Source organism: Scyliorhinus canicula, chromosome 8 (genome assembly GCF_902713615.1).
Source record: "Scyliorhinus canicula chromosome 8, sScyCan1.1, whole genome shotgun sequence".
Taxonomy (NCBI): domain Eukaryota; kingdom Metazoa; phylum Chordata; class Chondrichthyes; order Carcharhiniformes; family Scyliorhinidae; genus Scyliorhinus; species Scyliorhinus canicula.
Window position 1 is genome coordinate 48,136,272 of NC_052153.1, and position 23,029 is coordinate 48,159,300.

At 49.1% G+C, this 23,029-nt stretch overlaps 1 protein-coding gene across 3 annotated transcripts in view; it reads right to left on the reverse strand.

The window, feature by feature from the left end:
• tnksa (tankyrase, TRF1-interacting ankyrin-related ADP-ribose polymerase a) overlaps positions 1-23,029 on the reverse strand; it is a 181,252-nt gene that overhangs the window by 10,706 nt on the left and 147,517 nt on the right. For 2 of the 3 annotated variants that reach the window (XM_038804500.1, XM_038804499.1), the window contains 9 exons: positions 21,718-21,937; positions 20,555-20,664; positions 16,628-16,816; positions 16,216-16,453; positions 14,408-14,490; positions 13,205-13,325; positions 11,965-12,062; positions 8,248-8,322; positions 2,402-2,507 (listed from right to left, as the gene is read on the reverse strand). In XM_038804500.1, coding sequence (XP_038660428.1) covers positions 2,402-2,507; positions 8,248-8,322; positions 11,965-12,062; positions 13,205-13,325; positions 14,408-14,490; positions 16,216-16,453; positions 16,628-16,816; positions 20,555-20,664; positions 21,718-21,937 — 1,240 coding nt within the window. The remainder of the gene's footprint in view (positions 1-2,401; positions 2,508-8,247; positions 8,323-11,964; positions 12,063-13,204; positions 13,326-14,407; positions 14,491-16,215; positions 16,454-16,627; positions 16,817-20,554; positions 20,665-21,717; positions 21,938-23,029) is intronic. The other variant, XR_005461565.1, reaches the window with a different exon arrangement.

Genomic DNA, 23,029 nt, shown 5'->3' on the forward strand with positions numbered 1-23,029 from the left:
AAGGAGAAGAAGCATGGGAGGCCTGGCCCTCTCGAACTTGCAATACTATCACTGGGCAGCTACGGCGGAAAGAGTGAGGGGATGGGTAAGGGAACCAAACATGGAATGGGTGAGGATGGAGGAGTACTCCTGCACGGGAACTGTCCTCCAGACCCTCGTCACGATAGCACTCCCATCCCCGCCGGCAAAACATTCAACCAGCCCAGTGGTAATAGCAACACTGTGTGAACCTGGAACAAGAGGGTTTGTTGGGGAGCACGGTAGCATGGTGGTTAGCATAAATGCTTCACAGCTCCAGGGTCCCAGGTTCGATTCCCGGCTGGGTCACTGTCTGTGTGGAGTCTGCACGTCCTCCCCGTGTGTGCGTGGGTTTCCTCCGGGTGCTCCGGTTTCCTCCCACAGTCCAAAGATGTGCGGGTTAGGTGGATTGGCCATGCTAAAATTGCCCGTAGTGTCCTAACAAGTAAGGTTGGGGGGGGTTACAGGTATAGGGTGGATACGTGGATTTGAGTAGGGTGATCATTGCTCGGCACAACATTGAGGGCCGAAGGGCCTGTTCTGTGCTGTACTGATCTATGTTCTATAAGATGTGACAGCACTTTGGTCTGACCGAGGTGTCCACCATGGCCCCCAACTGCGGCAACCACAGGTTTCCACCAGCCATGCTAGACGCCACTTTTTAGAGATGGAGACAGAACAGGGGGTGGGGACACTGATGATTAGGGACTTTTACACAGACTAGCGACCCGAAAAGAGCTGACGGAGATTCTTTGGAACTACCAAACAGACAGAAACTCCAATATTTGCAAATCAAAAACTTTCTCCGCAAGGAGACGACAAGGTACCCAAGAGACACAATGCTGGAGGAGTCACTGAACGTGGACAGTCTGGGAAAGGGGAACTGTGCGGATATATATGAACGACTTTTAGAAAGTACACTTTCCTCACTGGATGAAATAAGGGAAAAATGGGAGGACGAATAAGGGACAGAAGTAGGACGGGGACTCTGGAGCGAAGCTCTGAAAAGGGCCTATTCCACCTCCTCCTGAGCAAGGCTAAGCCTCATGCAGCTAGAAATGGTGCACAGAGCAAAGCCAACAAGAACCTGAATGAGCAGGTTCTTCCTGGAGGTGGAGGACAAATGTGAACGGTGCCAGGAAACCCGGCCAATCATGCCCACATGTTCTGTGCCTATCCCAGACTTGTCGGGTTCTGGACAGCCTTCTTCGGGGCAATGTCCAAAGTTGTGGGGGTGAGGGTGGAGCCGTGCCCGAGAGTGGCAGTTTTCAGGGTATCGGACCAGCCAAAACTTCATTTGGGGAAGAGGGCGGACACCCTTGCATTTGCTTCCCTAATGGCCTGCTGGAGAATCCTGCTTAGCTGACAATCAGCAGCACCACCATAGCTGCAGACTGGCTGGCAGATCTATCGGAATTTCTCCACCTGGAGAAGATCAAGCACACCATCCGAGGATCTGAGGGTGGCTTCCACAAAGTGGGGGGTGGGGGGTTTACACACGGGAGCCACCGGGACCACAAACAAGAGGGGAGTTAGAACGGGAGAACAACCACCCATGGCAAAATAAAGGGCCTACAATAAGGGCCTAATAAAGGGCCAGCGGAGGGGAAGGTGCAGGCGCCGTAAAGGAACATGCAAACTGTAACCGTCTCGTCTATCTTGAATGAAATGAAATGAATGAATGAAAATCGCTTATTGTTACAAGTAGGCTTCAAATGAAGTTACTGTGAAAAGCCCCTAGTCGCCACATTCCCGTACCAGCCTCCCCGAACAGATGCCGGAATGTGGCGACTAGGGGCTTTTCACAGTAACTTCATTTGAAGCCTACTTTACATACATTGTAAAAATGTAAACTATTATAAAAATATCTTTTTGAAAGAAGAACAGGAAAGACAGCAGGCTAACTGGCTTAGCTAGAGGCACTACATAAAAAGAGTCACAATCTAAAACTCTATTTGGGCTTCTTAAAGTCAAACAAACAACAAAATCATCTGGTTTTAGAATAAGCAGTGCTTCTTTCATATCTTCCAATCTTTCTCTTGCCTGTGCGCAGAATATTGTGTTATAAACAGAATTTTTAGATTAAAAAAAGGTTACATGACATTTTGACTTTCATAACAGTAATTCAACCATCACAAACCACCCAATTTATTTTGGGTGAGGGAACAGGCAATAGAAATGTACCCATGCACTATAGAATTTTCTATTTGTACAAGATCTTGTGCTAATATCCTTGAAAGGAGAAAGTTAGAGTTGGCAGGTGGCAAAATAAAAATTAATGTGCGCAAAAGATCGATGTGGCAGTCACAGGACACAGGACAGTGATTTTGATTTACAGTAAGTATTCAAATTATATTTCATTTTGAAGCCTCTAATGACTCACCATGAAAGAGCATCCGTTCGTTATGGTGATTATGATTTTCCTCTGCTACCTCTTTCTGCCTGTGAATGAACCGCTCCCGCAGCTTCTTGTTCACAACTTTCTGAATCTGAAAATAAGTTTATACACATTTTGGCAAAGAGGAATTTGAATACACCAACGCGCCTACTTAAATCAAGTGAGCTTTCTCTATCCTGCAACATACAAAATATAGTCCATTTCTAAGCCACACTTTCAGATTTGTTCCTGATGTAACAGCATGTAGGCCAAAACATAAGGGCTTTGAAATAATTAGTATGGAGGAAGCTACTCATATTGCTTTTATTTATTCATTCATGAGATGTGTAACGCTGGCAAGGCCTGCGTTGATTGCAAATTGCGAGCTCCTTGGAAGTGTGGGGGATGTTTTATAATTTTTGAACCAACGGTTTTGGTATCAGAATCACTTGCTAGGCATTTTCAAAGAGCAGTTAACAAACAATGTTAGGGTGGAACTAGAGTCACATTTGGTCAGGCCAGACAATTGCTGGTTGCCTTCCCCAAAGAATATCATTGAATCAGCAGGGTTTTTACAACAATTTGACAGCTTCAGTCATTTTCACTGAAGTCGGTTCTTCATTTCAAGATTTTATCTTTAAATTGAATTCAAATTTTGAAATTTTAAAAAGCAATTTTTAATCTTTCAAAGATTTTAAATGATTTTGAGTTTGTAGGAAACATGGAAAAGGCTTGAAAAGAATTTTAAAAGCACTTAAAAGGGAAATAAATGGTAAAGTGCATTTTACAGTAAATGTAGTTGAGTAAAGTAAGAAACAATTTTTAACCTTTTAAGCACTTTCAATTACTTTAATCTGTTGGCTTTTAATTGCTTAAAAGTGGTTTAAAGTATTTTCAAATGCACTGAATGGTTTATACAGTGGTTTATAGGCTCTTGAATTAATTCCAGCTTTTAAATGCTTTATATTACTAAATTCAGGCCTGAGGTGGCGATGGGAGGGTGGAATCATTCAATAGATTTGCTTTTTAAGTACAATTTATGTAAGAAAAAGACTTTCCCAATACAGCTTCCAATCTGGATCCTACACTGGTGATTTAACATGTGTAAACATCCTGGAGTAAATTTCTGGGCCGGTTCAGGGCATCGAGCCCAAGCATATAACGGCAAGGTCAAAAGGCTACATTGTTTATGGAAGCCACAGAGGGGTCCAGACAGGTCTCCTCCAGAAGTCTAAGTTTCTGTGTAATAAATGCACACATATTGCTCAAGGAATCTTCAGGATCTTGAAGCTCAAGATCCTCAGGGTTATAATAATAATAAGCTATTATTATTATCTCCGTAACCCTTAATTCCCCCAATGATTAAAAACCTATTGATCTCAGACTTGAAAATATTCAAGGACTCGGCCTCCACAGCTTCCTGGGGTAAAGAATTCCAAAGATTCACCAGTCAGAGGAAATTCTTCCTTAAATCCGTCTTAAATAAGCACCCCCTTATTCTATGACTATGCCCTCTAGTCCTACGCCTACCCATGAGTGGAAACATCGCCCCCAACATTTACCCCATCTAACCCCCTAAGAATCTTGTATGCTTCAATTATATCACCTTTCATGCTTCTGAGCTCCAAGGAGTACAGACCCAACCTGTCCAATCTTTCCTCATGGAGGCAGTCCTCCATACCTGGGATCGCCCCAGTAAACAACCTCGGTACTGCCTTCAATGATAATATATATTTCCTAAATAAAGGAGCCAAAACTGTACAGTATTCAAAATGTGGCCTCATTAGTACCTTGTACAGCTTCAGCAACACCTCTCCTTTTATACTCCAGCTTCTTTGAAATAAAAGCCAGCATTCAATTTGCCTTCCCCATTACCTTCTCGACCTGTATGCTAGCTTTCAGGCAAGAACAAGGAACCTCAAGTCCCTTTGAGCTACAGCTTTCTGTGGTCTCCTACATTAAAAAAATAATCCTTGTTGGATTGGATGCTGGAAGAACGGTCTTAGTGAGGGCAGCATGGTGCCGCAGTGGTTAGCACTGCTGTCTCATGTCGCCGATGACCTGGATTTGATCCCAGGTCACTATCCATGTGGCATTTGAACATTTTCTCCGGGACTGCGTGGGTCACCCCCCGCAATTCAAAGATGTGCTGGGTAGGTGACTAGCCACGCTAAATTGCCCCGTACTAAAAAAAAACGTCTTATTGTAAGGGTCCTTCTTGTTTATTCCCGAATGTCCCATTTATTCTGCTTTTGCCGTGACATTTTTTATTCACGGATCATTAATGGACATGTGTCTTTAAGGCACGCAGCCTCTATCTTTAATTCAAGCAGAAGAATCCAGAAGCAGGTGTTGATTTAAACTGGAGTTACAGAGGTGGCCGTGGAAGGGCGCGGGGGGCCGTGGAAGGGCGCGGGGGGGCGGCGGACGGGCGCGAGGGGGCGGCGGAAGGGCGCGAGGGGGCGGCGGAAGGGCGCGAGGGGGCGGCGGAAGGGCGCGAGGGGGCGGCGGAAGGGCGCGAGGGGGCGGCGGAAGGGCGCGAGGGGGCGGCGGAAGGGCGCGAGGGGGGCGGCGGAAGGGCGCGGGGGGGGCGGCGGAAGGGCGCGAGGGGGCGGCGGAAGGGAGCGAGGGGGAGGCGGAAGGGAGCGAGGGGGCGGCGGAAGGGAGCGAGGGGGCGGCGGAAGGGAGCGAGGGGGCGGCGGAAGGGAGCGAGGGGGCGGCGGAAGGGAGCGAGGGGGCGGCGGAAGGGAGCGAGGGGGCGGCGGAAGGGAGTGAGGGGGCGGCGGAAGGGAGCGAGGGGGAGGCGGAAGGGAGCGAGGGGGCGGCGGAAGGGAGCGAGGGGGCGGCGGAAGGGAGCGAGGGGGGCGGCGGAAGGGAGCGAGGGGGCGGCGGAAGGGAGCGAGGGGGCGGCGGAAGGGAGCGAGGGGGCGGCGGAAGGGAGCGAGGGGGCGGCGGAAGGGAGCGAGGGGGCGGCGGAAGGGAGCGAGGGGTTGTTTGCTGATGACTGCACAGTGTTCAGTACCATTTGAGAATTCAAAGATAGTGAAATAGTCAGTGTTCCCATCCTGCGGGATTTGGATAACATTCAGACTTGGGTTCAGAAGTGGCAGTAACATTCTTGTCACATAAGTGTCATGAACGTTGAACATGATGCTAATGTTTTGAAATATATTTGTAACTCAAATTAAAACAGAATCCAGATAAACAACTCAGCTCAGAGACATGCCCATGTGATCTGGCTAACATGGGAGAGAAACGTGGACAGAAAGCCATTGAAGTGAGTTGGTATTTTAAAACCTTTTCATAAAATCTCAAAAAAAGGACTGATGTTGTCTAAGTTGCAGAAACAAAGGCAACAGGGGAATGGTTTCCGTCTTGACCATCAAGCAAGATTCTCATGAGAGTTTACTTTCTTTTGAAAAGAAAGGGACAAAATTGTTGGAATTTGTGAAGATTTAAGGAATGAAGAGTCGCCAAGGTATGCTTTGCTGGTGACGATCGTATTTGGGGAAACTCAGACTGAGTGGGACGAATGTCGAAGGATGCCGCAAGTTTTGATTTGGTGTAGCAGGGGAGAAGCAAACCACTGCTGGCGAGCTGGGAGTGACTGTGGGACTTTTCCTGCAATGCTACAGATCAGCCTGAAGTGTGATATTTCGTACAGGTTGCTTTAGTTAGTCAATGCTCAAGTACCTTTTCTTTATTTTGATCTATTAATTGCCTGTTAATCAATGTTTCATTTATGCTGATTCTAGTTTGTTTGTCCATGTCTTAATAAGTGAAATCATGTCCATCAGTTTATTTCTGTTGGTCGCTCCAACAACATGCAAGATACTCAACACTTGATGTGCACCCCATCAACCTTAAACATTCACTCGCTCCGCCACTGGCTGCAGTGCGGTAGCAGTGACTTGCCACAGCTCTTTCAACAGTGCCTTCCAAACCCAGGATCTCTATCACCAAGAATGGACAAGGGATAAAAGAAGGGGACCAGCAACTGCAAGTCGTTCTCCAAATCATTCATTCACTGATTTGGAATTGCGTCATCACTTCGTCACTGGGTCAAAAATTTGGAACCTCCTCCCAATCACCTCCTTAGTACTGTACATCACATGGACTGCAGAAATTCGAGTGGCTTAACACCACTTCCTAAAGGTCAATTAGGGATGGGCAACAAATACTGATCTTTCCAGCAATGCTCACATATGATTCAAGAATTTAAAAAAAGGGAATGGGAATAGGAAGAAAAACCATTGCAGGAATCAATAATGGAAAATAAAGAGATGGCAGATGATTTGAAATCGCCTTCACTTTTGTGGATACAAGTAACATCCCAGAAATAGCTGTAAATCATGAACTGGAAAGGAGGAACACGAGAAAATGACAATCATCAGGAAGTGATACCGAGAACATTGTTGGAGCTGTGGGCTAACAAGTTTGTGGCACCTGATGGACCTTATCAGAGGGTCTTAAAAGAAGTGGCCAATGTCACATTCTGCGCGTCCCGATAACCTTTAACTCTCTTGTTAGTTAAGAATCTATCAATTTGTGCCTTAAAAACATTTATTGACCCTGCCTCCACCGCTCGCTGGGGAAGACGTTTCCAAAGATTCCACAAGCCACTGAGAAAAATGTAGCCTCATGTCCACCTTAAAAGGAAAATTCCTTATTTTTAAACTATGGCCCCTCGAGCTCTCTCTCCAAAGGGAAACGTTCATCATCCACTTTGTCAAGTCCCTTCAGCATCTTGTCTGCTTCAATAAGATACCCTCTCAATCTTCTACATTCCAATGGATACAGGTCCAATCTGTTCAACCTACCCTTTAAGATAACCCTATCTGTTGAGTGAACCTTCTCTGAACGGCTTCCAACGCATTTATATCCTTTATTAAGGGAGGAGAGCTAAACTGTCCATGGTACACTAAATTTGGTCTCAACAACGCCCTGTACAACTGTCACAAAACATCCTTGCTTTTATCTTCCATTCCTCCTGCAATAAATGACAACATTCCACTCGCCTTTCTAATAATTTGCTGTACCTGCTACACTAACTTTTCCTGATTTATGTACCAGGACACCCTCGACACCTCAAGAGTTCTGCAATTGCTCTTCATTTAAAAAATATGCTGCTTTTCTGATCCTGGAATAAAAAACTATTTTCACAGACAACAGCAGGACATGATAATAGTTTATGTGGTTCAATCAGATCCGGTGGTGAATGGCTAAACCAGTTGTCCACTATATCTGTTCACGGCTGCGTCGTTTGGACACACAACAAAGACAAGGGCAGTACTGAGGGGAAAACAACCAGTGCGAGATGGCTTTAATGGGGACAAGAACTTCAAAAGTGGAGATGAGGATGCAGTTGAGCATAATGGTAGCTGCAGAAATGTTGCGGTAAGCAGAGGACAATAGACGAGACAATTGGGAAATTGAATGCACAAGTGAGGAACAGCAGGTGTTAATAAAGGTGAATATTGACATTTTGCTTTCTCAAGCAATCATTTCAAAAATATTAAAAATACTAAAGGTTCAAGCGAATCCAAAGCAAACTGTTTTACTTGTAAGAGAACCACAGGATTGTTGGACAGAGGTAAAATCATTTAAAAAATGATACTCAGCGGGTATGAGTTTGAAGACAGAGCAACATTCACTGCCACCAACATGATGCATCCAATTAATTTTCATTAATTAGTGCAAAGGCAAGCAATTTTCTGCACGGCCCACAGAAGTCCTGAAACGACTAGCTTGAATTTAAAATTAACTCAGCATTTTCTGAACATTTAAATGAAGCTAAAATAACCACTGCAAAATATTAAGCACCGAAGTATTAAAACACGGTAACTTCTTACCTTAATAATGTTGTATCTATTAAAAACTCCACCTGCTGTCCCACCATCTCTGTGTTCACGGATTGTGCTTTGCATCTAAATAACAACAATTTTGTCAATGTTCATTCTCCAAACAGATAATAAGACTGTGACAGCTGAATGCATTGTTTTAGGATATCTAGAGGCATGATATAAAAGAAGATGCTTTCTATAATAGTAAACCAAATGAGTGAAGAGAGAGGGCGGCCAGGTGGTGGAGACAAAGAGAGGGCGGTCGGGTGGTGGAGACAAAGAGAGGGCGGCCGGGTGGTGGAGAAGAGAGAGGGCGGGCGGGTGGTGGAGACGAGAGAGGGAGGACGGGTGGTGGAGACGAGAGAGGGAGGGCAGGTGGTGGAGACAAGAAAGGGCGGGCGGGTGGGTGGGAGAGACGAGGGAGGGCGGGCGGGTGGTGGAGACGAGTGAGGGCGGGGGGTGGAGACGAGTGAGGGCGGGGGGTGGAGACGAGTGAGGGCGGGGGGTGGAGACGAGTGAGGGCGGGGGGTGGAGACGAGTGAGGGCGGGGGGTGGAGACGAGTGAGGGCGGGGGGTGGAGACGAGTGAGGGCGGGGGGTGGAGACGAGTGAGGGCGGGGGGTGGAGACGAGTGAGGGCGGGGGGTGGAGACGAGTGAGGGCGGGGGGTGGAGACGAGTGAGGGCGGGGGGTGGAGACGAGTGAGGGCGGGGGGTGGAGACGAGTGAGGGCGGGGGGTGGAGACGAGTGAGGGCGGGGGGTGGAGACGAGTGAGGGCGGGGGGTGGAGACGAGTGAGGGCGGGGGGTGGAGACGAGTGAGGGCGGGGGGTGGAGACGAGTGAGGGCGGGGGGTGGAGACGAGTGAGGGCGGGGGGTGGAGACGAGTGAGGGCGGGGGGTGGAGACGAGTGAGGGCGGGGGGTGGAGACGAGTGAGGGCGGGGGGTGGAGACGAGTGAGGGCGGGGGGTGGAGACGAGAGAGGGTGCATACAAGAGAGGGTGGGGAGGGTGGAGAAGAGAGGGCCTGGGGGGTGGAGACGAGAGAGGGCGGGGTGACACGAGAGGGGACCTGCAGGAGGGGAAGAGAGAGTCGGCGGGAGAGAGAGAGAGTCGGCGGGAGAGAGAGAGAGAGAGAGAGTCGGCGGGAGAGAGAGAGAGAGAGAGAGAGAGAGAGAGTCGGCGGGAGAGAGAGAGAGAGAGAGAGAGAGTCGGCGGGAGAGAGAGAGAGTCGGCGGGGGAGAGAGAGAGAGAGTCGGCGGGGAGAGAGAGAGAGAGTCGGCGGGGAGAGAGAGAGAGAGTCGGCGGGGAGAGAGAGAGAGAGTCGGCGGGGAGAGAGAGTGAGAGTCGGCGGGGAGAGAGAGAGAGAGAGAGTCGGCGGGGAGAGAGAGAGAGAGTCGGCGGGGAGAGAGAGAGAGAGTCGGCGGGGAGAGAGAGAGAGAGTCGGCGGGGAGAGAGAGAGAGAGTCGGCGGGGAGAGAGAGAGAGAGTCGGCGGGGAGAGAGAGAGAGAGTCGGCGGGGAGAGAGAGAGAGAGACGGCGGGGGGAGAGAGAGACGGCGGGGGGAGAGAGAGACGGCGGGGGGAGAGAGAGACGGCGGGGGGAGAGAGAGACGGCGGGGGGAGAGAGAGACGGCGGGGGGAGAGAGAGACGGCGGGGGGAGAGAGAGACGGCGGGGGGAGAGAGAGACGGCGGGGGGAGAGAGACGGCGGGGGGAGAGAGAGACGGCGGGGGGGAGAGAGAGACGGCGGGGGGAGAGAGAGACGGCGGGGGGAGAGAGAGACGGCGGGGGGAGAGAGAGACGGCGGGGGGAGAGAGAGACGGCGGGGGGAGAGAGAGACGGCGGGGGGAGAGAGAGACGGCGGGGGGGAGAGAGAGACGGCGGGGGGAGAGAGAGACGGCGGGGGGAGAGAGAGACGGCGGGGGGAGAGAGAGACGGCGGGGGGAGAGAGAGACGGCGGGGGGAGAGAGAGACGGCGGGGGGAGAGAGAGACGGCGGGGGGAGAGAGAGACGGCGGGGGGAGAGAGAGACGGCGGGGGGGAGAGAGAGACGGCGGGGGAGAGAGAGACGGCGGGGGGAGAGAGAGACGGCCGGGGGAGAGAGAGACGGCCGGGGGAGAGAGAGACGGCCGGGGGAGAGAGAGACGGCCGGGGGAGAGAGAGACGGCGGGGGGAGAGAGAGACGGCGGGGGGAGAGAGAGACGGCGGGGGGAGAGAGAGACGGCCGGGGGAGAGAGAGACGGCCGGGGGAGAGAGAGACGGCCGGGGGAGAGAGAGACGGCCGGGGGAGAGAGAGACGGCCGGGGGAGAGAGAGACGGCCGGGGGAGAGAGAGACGGCCGGGGGAGAGAGACGGCCGGGGGAGAGAGACGGCGGGGAGAGAGAGAGAGACGGCGTGGGATAGAGAGAGAGAAAGAGAGAGAGAGAGAGAGACAGCGGGCAGAGAGAGAGAGACGGCGGGGACAGATAGAGTGACGGCGGGAGAGAGAGAGATGGCAGGGGAGAGAAGAGAGACGGAGGAGAGAGAGAGAGAGATGGCAGAGAGAGAGAGAGAGAGAGAGATAGAGTGAGGCCGGGGGAGAGAGAGGGATAAAGACGGCCGGGGTAGGAGAGACGGCGAAGGGCTAAAAAGGGGGTGAGAGAGGGATAAGGGTTGGAGATGCGGTGGGAGTCACAGAGGAGTGGTGGCGAGGGTAGAAGAGGGCAGGAGGGAAGGTGGGCAAGAGCGCAACGGCAATGCGAACTTGCGTGTATAGGTTTAGATAGCAGGGAGAGAGGCCTGCCGCCTCCCCGGACAGGCGCCTGAATGTGGCGACTAGGGGCTTTTCACAGTAACTTCGCTGAAGCCTACTCGTGACAATAAGCGATTTTCATTTCATTTTTCATTTTCAAATATATATTTAGCAAGCAAATCACACTTTGAACAATGAGGCAAAACAATAGCAGCAATATGTGCACATCTTTTTTTGGATTAGTGAACGTGCGAACAACCAAGAATATAGAGCTTTTTAAATTTGGATTATTATATTTACAAAATTTTTTTAAAAATTAAGAAAGTACTTTAGTCAGAACTGATAAAATAAAACAGGAGGAAACCGGAGCACCCGGATGAAACCCACGCAGACACAGGGAGAACATGCAGACTCCACACAGACAGTGACCCAAGCCAGAAATTGAACCTGGGACCCTGGAGCTGTGAAGCAACAGTGCTACCCACTATGCTACCGTGCTGCCCACCTAAACACTAGAACTTTGAAAGTTGACGTTGCATGCTTAAGTTTTGATGTCGTTTTCCAACATTTGACACAGATTTGTTAAAGTTAAAAAATGTGCATGGCACTCTGAACTATTCGCAAAGTTATTTGATTATTGCAGATGCACACCTGATGAGGAGGTCATAACACAAGAGTACTGCACACCGGGTATGAACTTGAATTAGCCGCATGGTTTAAAGGGACATATGCAGTGAACTACAGAACCATAATAAATCAACGTACAATTATATAATACCTTGATATCTGAAAAAAAGCAATAGCACTCAAACATAATGAAAAGATGGGTACTCAGTCAAAAGAAATATTAGATGGGTTGACTAAAAATTTGGTCATAGGGATTGATTTCAATCAGGGCCTTAAAGGAGTTGAGTGAGATAGAGAGAAGTTTATAGAGGGAAATCCAGAGCATGAATTATTGAACTTTGAACAAAACCCACTGGGTATAAAGTTAACAGTACCTCCTCTTCCACAGACTGGTACTCTTTGTCATCTGGTGCGAGATCAATAAGAATGGTTCCTTGGCTAGCACAATGGAAAGTCAGATAAGGATTTGCACCTGGGAAGATGGCAATCAATATTAGCTGATTAAATTCAACCAGCAATCTTACGGTGCACAAAAACAGCCATTAGGCACAGGTGGTTTCACAATAGTGAACAGACATGTCAAGACATTGGGAAAAGTAAAACATGGCATAGCCCAGAACCAATCAGGACTAGACAAGCTCCTCTGTAAGAGGTGTCCTTAAAGTCAAATGAGGTTCTGGTATAGGGAGCAGATTTAATGATTAAAAGGGAAGAAAATCATTTAGTAAGAGCACAAGAACAAAAGAAATAGGAGCAGCAGTACGCTATTTGGTTCTTTGAGCTTGCTCTGCCATTCAATAAGTTCATGGCTGCCCTGATTATGGTCTTAATTCCACTTCCTACCTGTTCCCCGTAACCTTCAACTCTTGTTAATGCAAAATCAAAATAACTCAGAATGAACATATTCAATGACCCATCCTCTGGTATTTGTTGGGGAAGAAATTCCAAACACCAATGACCCTCAGAGAAGAAATTTCTCATCTTAAAACTGTGCTCTTGTTCTAGATTCCCCCATGAGGGGAAACATCCTTTCAGCATCTACTCTGTCAAGCCCCCTCAGAATCTTGTATGTTTCAATAAGATCACCGTACATTCTTCTGAACTCCAAAAGAGTATAAGCACAACCTGTTCAACTCTTCCTCATAGGACAAGCCCATAAGGCCAGGAATAAGCTGAGTCAACCTTCTCTGAACTGTTTCCAGTGCAAGTATATATTTCCTTAAGTAAGGTGACCAAAACTGAACACAGTACTGTACCTAGGTTTGATCTCACTAATGCACTTGACTACCAATACAACATTCCACTGGCTGGTAACATTGAGACTTGCTGATTTTATGTTACACACTTAATACTAAAATGTAACCAACTCCGCCTAAGAGACAACTGAAACAAAATAATAGGAATAGGCTATACTCATCAGTTTAAATTTTGGTTGAAATAATTCTTATTCAACAAGGCATTCGACAATTAGTGAGGTGAAGAGTTTCAGACCTACACACATCAGTTTCCCGAGTCAAAGGTTAGGCATGTAGTTTTAAAATTCTGTTCAGCAGCTACTCAAAATATTATCGTTTCCAACTTAGAATAAGCCAGCATTTTACTAATTTACTTTACCTTGCTGTCCCCCAAGCAGCCGTTCGACACCTTTGATTAATTTATGACGGTGCCCGTAGGCATTAATTCCAATTTCTTTGAGCTCCTCATGTCCCATGTCTGCCAGCACATCCAAACTGATCTGAAAATTTCAGCATATCATCAAACCTGGAGCTGAGAAAGCAGCTATTCAAATTTTAAATGTCATTCCCAAGCTAAAAAAGCTTTGATTTTCACCTTCCAAGACACCACTGGTTCTGTGACATCTTTGTTTCCTCCTCACTTATCTCCAAAAACTCATTCACTTTTCACAGTACCATCCTGTGCAAGTCCAGGAGATGCAACACGTGCATTTTTACCTCCCCCTTTCCCACTTTTCAGGGCCCCACACACTACTTCCGGGTGAAAGAGTGATTTATTTGCACTTCATTTGGTTTAGTATGCCAAATATGCTGCTCACCATATAGTCTCCTTTACATTGGGGGACCAAGGCAGATTAAGTGATCGTTTTACAGAACAATGTGCTGAGTGCACATGGGCCCAAGCTTCTATTTGTCTCTCTTTTGAATTTGTCATCCCACTCCTAATCTAATCTCTGTCCTTGGGCCTTCTAATGAAGCTCAATGTAAGGTCGAGGAACATCACTTCATCTTTCAATTAGGCATTTCATAGTCTTCTGAACACAACATGGAGTTCAACAATTTCAGATTTTTTTTTTTAAGCGCGCCCAATTATTTTTTCCCAATTAAGGGGTAATTTAGCACGGCCAATCCACCTACCCTGCACATCTTTTTGAATTGTGGGAGTGAGACTCACGCGAACATGGGAGAATGTGCAAACTCCACACAGACAGTCATCCGAAGCCGGGATCGAACCGTGCCACCCGACAATTTCAGATTATAGCCTCTGCCCCCAATTCTTGCTGTTGGTGAGGTGAGGTGACTGCTATTTTGATTAAGCCATTCCTAGATCCATCTTTTGTTTCTTTACTTGTCACGTTACCATCTCATTCTACCATACACCACCACCCCTTTTGTCATTTAATCTCTCCTGCCTTTCAGACCTCACCCCTTTTGTTCTGCAGCCCCACATACATTTCCTGCTTCTGTACTTGCTTCAAACCTTTTCCTGTTCTACAGAAAGATTTTACAGAAATATTATCTGTTCCTCACGCCACAAATACCTCTTGACCTGCTGAGTATTTATGTTTAGATTTTCACTTACCTGTTCCCTTTCAAAAATATCCCGCAGGTGTTCCAAGCCTAGACTTTTGAGGAACTGGTTTATGTTCATGTCAAGTACAGTAACTGAAAGAAAATACAACCGTTCATATTTTTCAACATCAAATTAAATGCATAAACATTAAATGTATAATGGAAAAATTAATCTGCATTATTGCAACATTTAATTATAGCTACAATCATACTAAATCACTTCACATGGAGGAGGACACCTGGCACACAGCAATGTTTGCGCACAGCAACAAAACATTGGCCATGTTACCAGAACTCCCTGCTCCACTTCCCAATTGTGCCTGGAATCTTCTGCGAACCCCTTAATAGATAGCTAGAGTTTCCTATCAATGAACGGTATAATGATGTACGCCTGGATTAGTTACCCGGAGATGCAATTTCATTGCTTTGACAACAATTGAATTTCAGGCATTCAGCATTTGTTTTTTTTACATTTAGAGTACCCAATTAGTTTTTTTTCCAATTAAGGGGCAATTTAGTGTGGCCAATCCACCTACCTAGCACATCTTTGGGTTGTGGGGGTGAAACCCATGCAAACACAGGGAGAATGTGCAAACTCCACACGCACAGTGACCCAGAGCTGGGATTCGAACCCGGGTCCTCAGCGCCGTAGGCAGCAATGCTAACCACTGCCTTGTGCCATCCAACATTCAGTACATGTAAAAATTGAAAGAGAATGGTTACAAGAGCAAGAGAGGGGCAGGATACAATGTGCTTTTCTCCAAAGTATCCTTTATTTGGCTGTGTTTGGCTGATTTGTTTAACAGGCCCTTTAAATTATTTTGCACTGGTGTGCATGCACAGCAATTTAAAGGGCATGACTTTTATGTGGCCTGCGTGGGAACCTTTGGGTTTCTGCAGGGCTGTGCAGTTGAGAGAATATTGTTCACCACCTGACCTCTCAATGTCTCTCCAGCATAGACAAGTGCATAAGAGTGTGATGTATACTGACCACTCGCCTGGATGTATGAATCTCCAATAGTTGAAAGATTAACAACATCCAGGGAAGAGCAAAAACAGTCAGCAATCTGAACAGCGATCGTCTCCATCACCAGTGTGCTGAGGTTGCAGCACCTACAAAATGCGCTGCAACAAATCAGCTCCTCAAGTACCTTCACTGAGAACCAGGGCAGGAATGTCATGGGAACATCACTTTCAAGTTCTCCTCCAAGCCATGCAGCATCCTGACTTGGACATATATCCATGTTCCTTCAATGTCACCAGACACTAAAATTCCCTAATGAAACCAAGTGGAACACCAGTGGGCTCATGGTCTCCCACCATCTTTCGAGGACAACTAGGGATAAACATGGCCATGCCAATATTGCTAAAATTTTGGGAACAAATTTTTTAAAAAAATGCGTTTGTAGATGACTTGGTGTACAATGCCAGGCAGCGAATACAACTCCTCAGTCAAATCCATCATGGTTAATCAAAATCATGATGACAAGCTCATGGCTTTCAATAAGTAATTGATTGGAATTGTGGTCCTTTACTTGGTAATTCTGGTCAGGTTAACTAAATTAACTGTACTTAGCAGAAGTACAGCTTGACAGAAATTTCAGGTATGGCTAGGCACAAAATAATTCTCCTTTTCGCGTTTAGAGGAGAAATTCACAGTTGCTAGGTCGTTTTATCCAACGGTATATAGTATTCCGGTGATCTTTTCAAATAAAGCATCCTGCATAAATCAGAGACTGTCACGATCTTTCCTGAAAGCACAAATGTGAGAGACTTTCCCCAAAATTGGCATAACAACATTTGTTTCAGTCAGCCTACCTTCCCCTTCTTTTCTCTCAGTGCCAGTAGCTCCATCAGCTGCACCTGAGGCACCACTAACAGCTAGCTCTGCAAGTGGGCCAGTCAGGTTATCGATACTGCTAGCAGCAGACAAACAAGACGGAGTTGAGGCTGGAGAGATCACTGCTGCACTAACAACAGTTGCCTGAGGTTTATAACAACTCGGGAGGGCTTCTGGTGGCATAGCATCAATGAGCAAGGCCCTGATATCATCAGCCTGAAGAAAGAAAAAACAAGGACATTTTATAAGTGCAGAGCATCAGATATTTTAACACATTAAAAGTTTGAAAATATTAACTATCCGCTTATACAGCTCCTATCATCAATAACAAACATACAAACAAAATGAAAATCATCAAATACTTGTTACAGTTTTGAAATTAGAACATACTGTAGCCAAATCTAAAGGAGTCTGGCCTTCCTGGTTCTTCATGGTAGGGTCCGCCCCATGAGCCAGTAGCAGAGCACAAAGTTGTGTCCTTCCTTTCTGTGCCGCTTCATGCAATGGAGTGAAGGCCCATTTATCAGTTGCATTGACACAGGTGTTATATTTGATTAAAAGCGCTGCTATATCCACATGCTGAAATGAAAGCAAAATAGGGCCTTAAAAATATAACTTTACCTATATTACAATATCACATCTGAAAAAGAATATTGGAAAAGGGATGGGACTAAATTGTTCAAGCCGAAGCAATGGCGACAGCAAAGCTGCAATCGGCCAAATGCTGCAACTGTGATGCAAATTCTGAGATCACACACTGGCGACTCAATAGACTGAATGGTCTCCTTCTGTGTTGCAACATTCGACAGTGAAAATCAGGAATATCAATGTAGGCTTTATCCCTTTGAGGCTACAAACAATGGGAACATTTAACTTCATAGCTTTTGTCATTGTTTTCTTTAAGAAAAAAATCAGGTAGGTTACAATCAAAAACCAAAATAGAGTTTGCCATCCTTTATCTATTTCTGATTTTTCAATCTATTTACTGGTCTGTAGACTTCACAATTGCATTTCTGCTCCATTTCCTTGACTTAAACGGTTACTAACATCTAAGTTAGACAAATGTGTTAAAAAGGACAAATAGCAGCTTGTCCGTCAAGCTTGCTTCATCCTCGTGAGGTGTAACACCTGCACACTACAGTAGTCCCCCGTTATACCGCGCTCCGCAATACCGCGGTTCGTGATATACCGCGGGGGGGCTGATGGACCCCAACTGTCAGTTGTGTCAATTTCAGCGGCCGGCTCACTTTGATCCGGAGAGGGAAGCTGCTCTCACTGAAATAATCAGCCGGCCGCTGAAATTGACACTGCTGGCTGCTCTCTTCCTCCAATCCAACTTTTAAGTTTTAATGTTTCTGATTGGAGGGAGAGAGCAGCGGGCAGTGTCAATTTCAGCGGCCGGCTCACTTTGATCCGGAGAGGGAAGCTGCTCTCACTGAAATAATCAGCCGGCCGCTGAAATTGACACTGCCGAGGGGGGGGGGGGGCGGGTGTTGGGGGGGGGGGGCGGGTGTTTGGGGGCGGGGGGGGGAGAAGAGGGGGGGGGAGAAGAGGGGGGGGAGAAGGGGGGGGGGGGAGAAGAGGGGGGGGGAGAAGAGGGGGGGGGAGAAGAGGGGGGGGGGAAGAGGGGGGGAGAAGAGGGGGGGGAGAGAAGAGGGGGGGAAGAAGAGGGGGGGAGAAGAGGGGGGGGGAGAAGAGGGGGGGGCGGGTGTTGGGGGGGAGAAGAGGGGGGCGGGTGTTGGGGGGGGAGAAGAGGGGGGCGGGTGTTGGGGGGGGAGAAGGGGGGAGAAGAGGGGGGGGCGGGTGTTGGGGGGGTAGAAGAGGGGGGGCGGGTGTTGGGGGGGAGAAGAGGGGGGCGGGTGTTGGGGGGGAGAAGAGGGGGGGCGGGTGTTGGGGGGGAGAAGAGGGGGGGTGGGTGTTGGGGGGGAGAAGAGGGGGGGCGGGTTTTTGGGGGGGGAGAAGAGGGGGGCGGGTGTTGGGGGGGGAGAAGAGGGGGGGGGAGAGAAGAGGGGGGGGCGGGTGTTGGGGGGAGAAGAGGGGGGGGCGGGTGTTGGGGGGGTAGAAGAGGGGGGGCGGGTGTTGGGGGGGGAGAAGAGGGGGGCGGGTGTTGGGGGGGGAGAAGAGGGGGGGCGGGTGTTGGGGGGGGAGAAGAGGGGGGGGAGAGAAGAGGGGGGGCGGGTGTTGGGGGGGAGAAGAGGGGGGGGGAGGGGTGTTGGGGGGGTAGAAGAGGGGGGGGCGGGTGTTGGGGGGGGAGAAGAGGGGGGCGGGTTGTTGGGGGGGGGAGAAGAGGGGGGCGGGTGTTGGGGGGGGAGAAGAGGGGGGGGAGGGTGTTGGGGGAGAGGAGGGGGGGGAGAGGAGGGGGGCGGGTGTTGGGGGGGAGAAGAGGGGGGGCGGGTGTTGGGGGGGGGAGAAGAGGGGGGCGGGTGTTGGGGGGGGAGAAGAGGGGGGCGGGTGTTGGGGGGGGAGAAGAGGGGGGGGCGGGTGTTGGGGGGGAGAAGAGGGGGGGCGGGGTGTTGGGGGGGAGAAGAGGGGGGGCGGGTGTTGGGGGGGAGAGAGAGGGGGGCGGGTGTTGGGGGGGGAGAAGAGGGGGGGGCGGGTGTTGGGGGAGAGGAGGGGGGCGGGTGTGGGGGGAGAGGAGGGGGGGCGGGTGTGGGGGGGAGGAGGGGGGCGGGTGTGGGGGGAGAGGAGGGGGGCGGGTGTGGGGGGGGAGAAGAGGGGGGGCGGGTGTTGGGGGGGAGAGGAGGGGGGGGCGGTGTTGGGGGGGAGAGGAGGGGGGGGGCGGGTGTTGGGGGGGAGAGGAGGGGGGGGCGGGTGTTGGGGGGGGAGAGGAGGGGGGGGTGTTTGGGGGGGGGGAGAGGGGGGGGGGCGGGTGTTTGGGGAGAGGAGGGGGGGCGGGTGTTGGGGGAGAGGAGGGGGGCAGGAGAGGAGGGGGGGCGGGTGTGGGGGGGACCCCCCTGCGGGTGTGGGGGGGACCCACCTGGGGGTGTGGGGGAGACCCCCCCTGCGAGTGTTGGGGGAGAGAGGAGGGCGGCCCTGCGGGTGTTGGGGGAGAGAGGAGGGCCCTGCGGGTGTTGGGGGACGGGGGAGGAGAGGGTGTGGGGAGGGGGCGAGCCGGAGGGTGTGGGGAGGGGGCGAGCCAGAGGGTGTGGGGGGAGAGGGGGCGAGCTGGACGCTGTGGGGGAGAGCAGGAGGGTGTGGGGGAGAGGGGGCGAGCCGGAGGGTGTGGGGGGGGGGGGAAGAGGGGGCGAGCAGGAGTGTGTGGCGGGAGAGGGGGCTATTTGGAGATTGTGGGGGAGAGGGGGCTAACCGGAGGGTGTGAGGTGGGGGGGAGGGGAGAGGAGGAGACAGAGCCCAGTGGGTGTTGGGGGAGAGGGGGCGAGCCGGAGGGTGTGGGGGGGGGGGGGGGGGGGGGGGGGGGGAAGAGGGGTCTAGTTGGAGGATGTGGGGGGAGAGGGGGCGAGCCGGAGGGTGTGGGGGGAGAGGGGTCTAGTTGGAGGATGTGGGGGGAGAGGGGGCGAGTCGGAGGGTGTGGGGGGAGAGGGGTCTAGTTGGAGGATGTGGGGGGAGAGGGGGCGAGTCGGAGGGTGTGGGGGGAGAGGGGTCTAGTTGGAGGATGTGGGGGGAGAGGGGGCGAGCCGGAGGAAAAAAAAAGAAATTGACACTGCCGGCTGCTCTCTCCCTCCAATCAGAAACATTAAAACTTAAAAGTTGGATTGGAGGGAGAGAGCAGCCAGCAGTGTCAATTTCAGCGGCCGGCTGATTTCAGTGAGAGCAGCTTCCTTCTCCGGATCAAAGTGAGCCGGCCGCTGAAATTTTAATTGGATCCACGATGGGGGTTTTAAATTTATTTAAAAATCTATGCTAGCGCTTCCCATTGTGAGTCTACGGGGGTCTGACCTCTCCCCCCGCCCCCCCGTAGACTCACAATGGGAAGCGCATGCATAGATTTTTAAATAAATTTAAAACCCCCATCATGGATATCCGCGGCTCGGATACAACGCGGGTTGGGGTCTTGGACCCCAACACCCGCGTTATAAAGGGGGACTACTGTATTAGCCCTATCAATCCTCCCCTCTCATCCCTCTCTGTCATGCAATTTTCTAGATAGGCAAAGAGAAATTCTTAGGCCAACTTAAGGGAAAAAAACAGAAGAACTTCCTCATCAACCCCAGACTGCAATTAAGCCCAAAAAGCCAGCGAGACTGAGCATCAATTCCGATGACACATGTGCCTTCTATATGAATAGATGGTAGCTGCTGGGGAGAACCCATCCAAACTCTTTTTGAGTTTTTTGAAAATTAGTGAGTGTTTTCTTACCCCATAGGATGCTGCATTATGGAGGGGAATAAGGCCCCCTTTGTCTTGTGCATTGACATCTGCACCATGCTCCAGAAGATAATCAGCAACCTCAAGATTATTATAGCCAGCTGTCAAATATAAACAGATTAATTAAAAATGTTACAATATACACATTTTTCAGATCTTTAGTACTTGTGTTAAGTTTTGCAGAATTAGCTATTTCAGGAACTTCCTGATCATTCCCTGACAATCAAACCTCAATTTCCTGATCAGGGGCGCATCTGTGGTCAAGGTGGATGACATATGAATATAAGTATCAACATACTCTGAAGAGATCACTTCTGGGCCTTTTGGCTAAGATGAGCGTGAGGCCAAGTGTAATGCCTGGATCTGGTATGTCTCTCTTGTGGGGACCACGAATTGGATTCAATTTGAATTGGTTTTTGGAGCAGCAAAGGAGCTGGATTAGGGTTTGTCCCTGTCCACATTCTTGAGCTCTGGCTTTGTAACTCTGATAAAGTAATTTTAAAAAAATATACACTGAAGAGGCAAATTCATTAAATGTCTATTCTTACAGGTTGTTTAGGGGCTGCGAAAATGAGAGGTAGTCAGAGCAGCTGAATCAGATTTTAGTACATGATTACCACCGTGGCTGTTTCAACATCACTGAAATCACCATCTGAAACCCACTGAAAAGGAATGATTTTATTTTCCTTAAACCATTTGTTGTTAAATATTTTATTCTAGAAAGAAAAGGATTTGCATTCATATACTGTCTTTCACAGCAGGGCACTCCAAAGAGCTTTATAAACCTTGAAGAGTGGTTACTATTGTAGGGAAACATGGCAATCAATCAATCCACCTAGTTTGCACATTTTTGGGTTGTGGGGGCGAAACCCACGCAAACACGGGGAGAATGTGCAAACTCCACACAGATAGCGACCCAGAGCCGGGATCGAACCTGGGACTTCGGCACCGTGAGACCGCGATGCTAACCCACTGCGCCAACGTGCTGCCCTACATTCCCCCCATGTCTGCATGGCTCTCACCCCCACAACCCAAAAGGCAGGATAAGTGAATTGGCCCTTAATTGAAAAAAAAAGAATTGGATACTCTAACAATTAAACAAAAGGTTAGCAAAAAGAATGGATCAGCAATGGAACATTTAGGCAAGGTCTTACCCGCAAGATGAAGTGGTGTTGAGTTCCTTCCTTGAGTATCTCTGCAATTTATGTTCTCTGGGGTACACAACTTCTGTACCCTTGCGAGGCATCCTTTCTTGGCAGCATCAAGCAGAGCAGCATCTCCTCTTAGTAAGTCCTGAATATCTGTGTCCCCTTCTTTCACAAGATCCAGAGGTGTGTTCCCATCTCTGTTCTTCTTCGTTGGATCAGCTCCATGCTGAGAAAAATTAAAGTGATCATAATATCATTTAGATGAGCTTCCTTTTATATAACAGACCCATTGTTAACACTTAGCAACAGCTGCAGACCATTCAACCCTTCAGCCTTTCATCATTCAATTAGATTAGGGATAATTTGTAAATTAACTTTGAGTCAACCGAACTGTAATAGCTTTTTGAAGGAGTTTTCCTGAAATTTCTGAAGCGAGTACCTCACCTCCTTGACTCCCCAAAGCCTGTCCACCATCTACAAGTTATAAGTCAGGAGTGTGATGGAATACTCTCCACTTTCATGGACGAATGCAGCTCCAAAATACTCAAGAGGCTTGACACTATCCAGGACAAAGCAGCCTGCTTGATTTGCATCCCATCCATCACATAAACATTCACTTCCTACACAGTGACGCACAGTGGCAGCAGTGTGTACTGTATACAAGATGCATTGCAGCAACTCACGAAGACTCTTTCAACAGCACCTTCTAAATCCACAACTTCGATCACATAGAACAGCACAGATGCATGCGAACACCACAACCTGCAAGTTTTCTCCAAGTCACTCACAACCTTGACTTGGAACCATATTGTCATTTCTTCAATGTTGCTAGATCAGAGCACTATGGAGTATCTTCACCAGGCAAACCGCAGCAGTTCAAGGCAGCAGCTAACGACCACCTTCTAAAGGGCAATTAAGGACGCGCAATAAATGCTGGCCTGGTCAGCAATGCCATGATGAAAGGATAAAAGTTTATGAGGTTATGCCCTTTGTTCCACACTTCCCAACTAGAGGAAATAGCTTCTCTTTATCTACCCTTTTAACTCCGTGGCTCATCTTAATCTTCTACATTCAAGTGACTACAAGACTCGTCTATGCCAACTGTCCTTATAATTTAGTTCTTCTAGCCCCAGTATCATTCTTGTGAATATTTAATACACTACCTCCAAGGTCAATATATTCTTCCCGAGGTTCAATGCCCAGAACCAAATGCAGAAGTTCTAACCAGTGCTTTGTACAGCTGTAACATAACTTTTACTCCTTTGCATTCAGCCCTCTTATAGTAATTGTTGCAGTAAACAAGACCCTAAACTCCAAA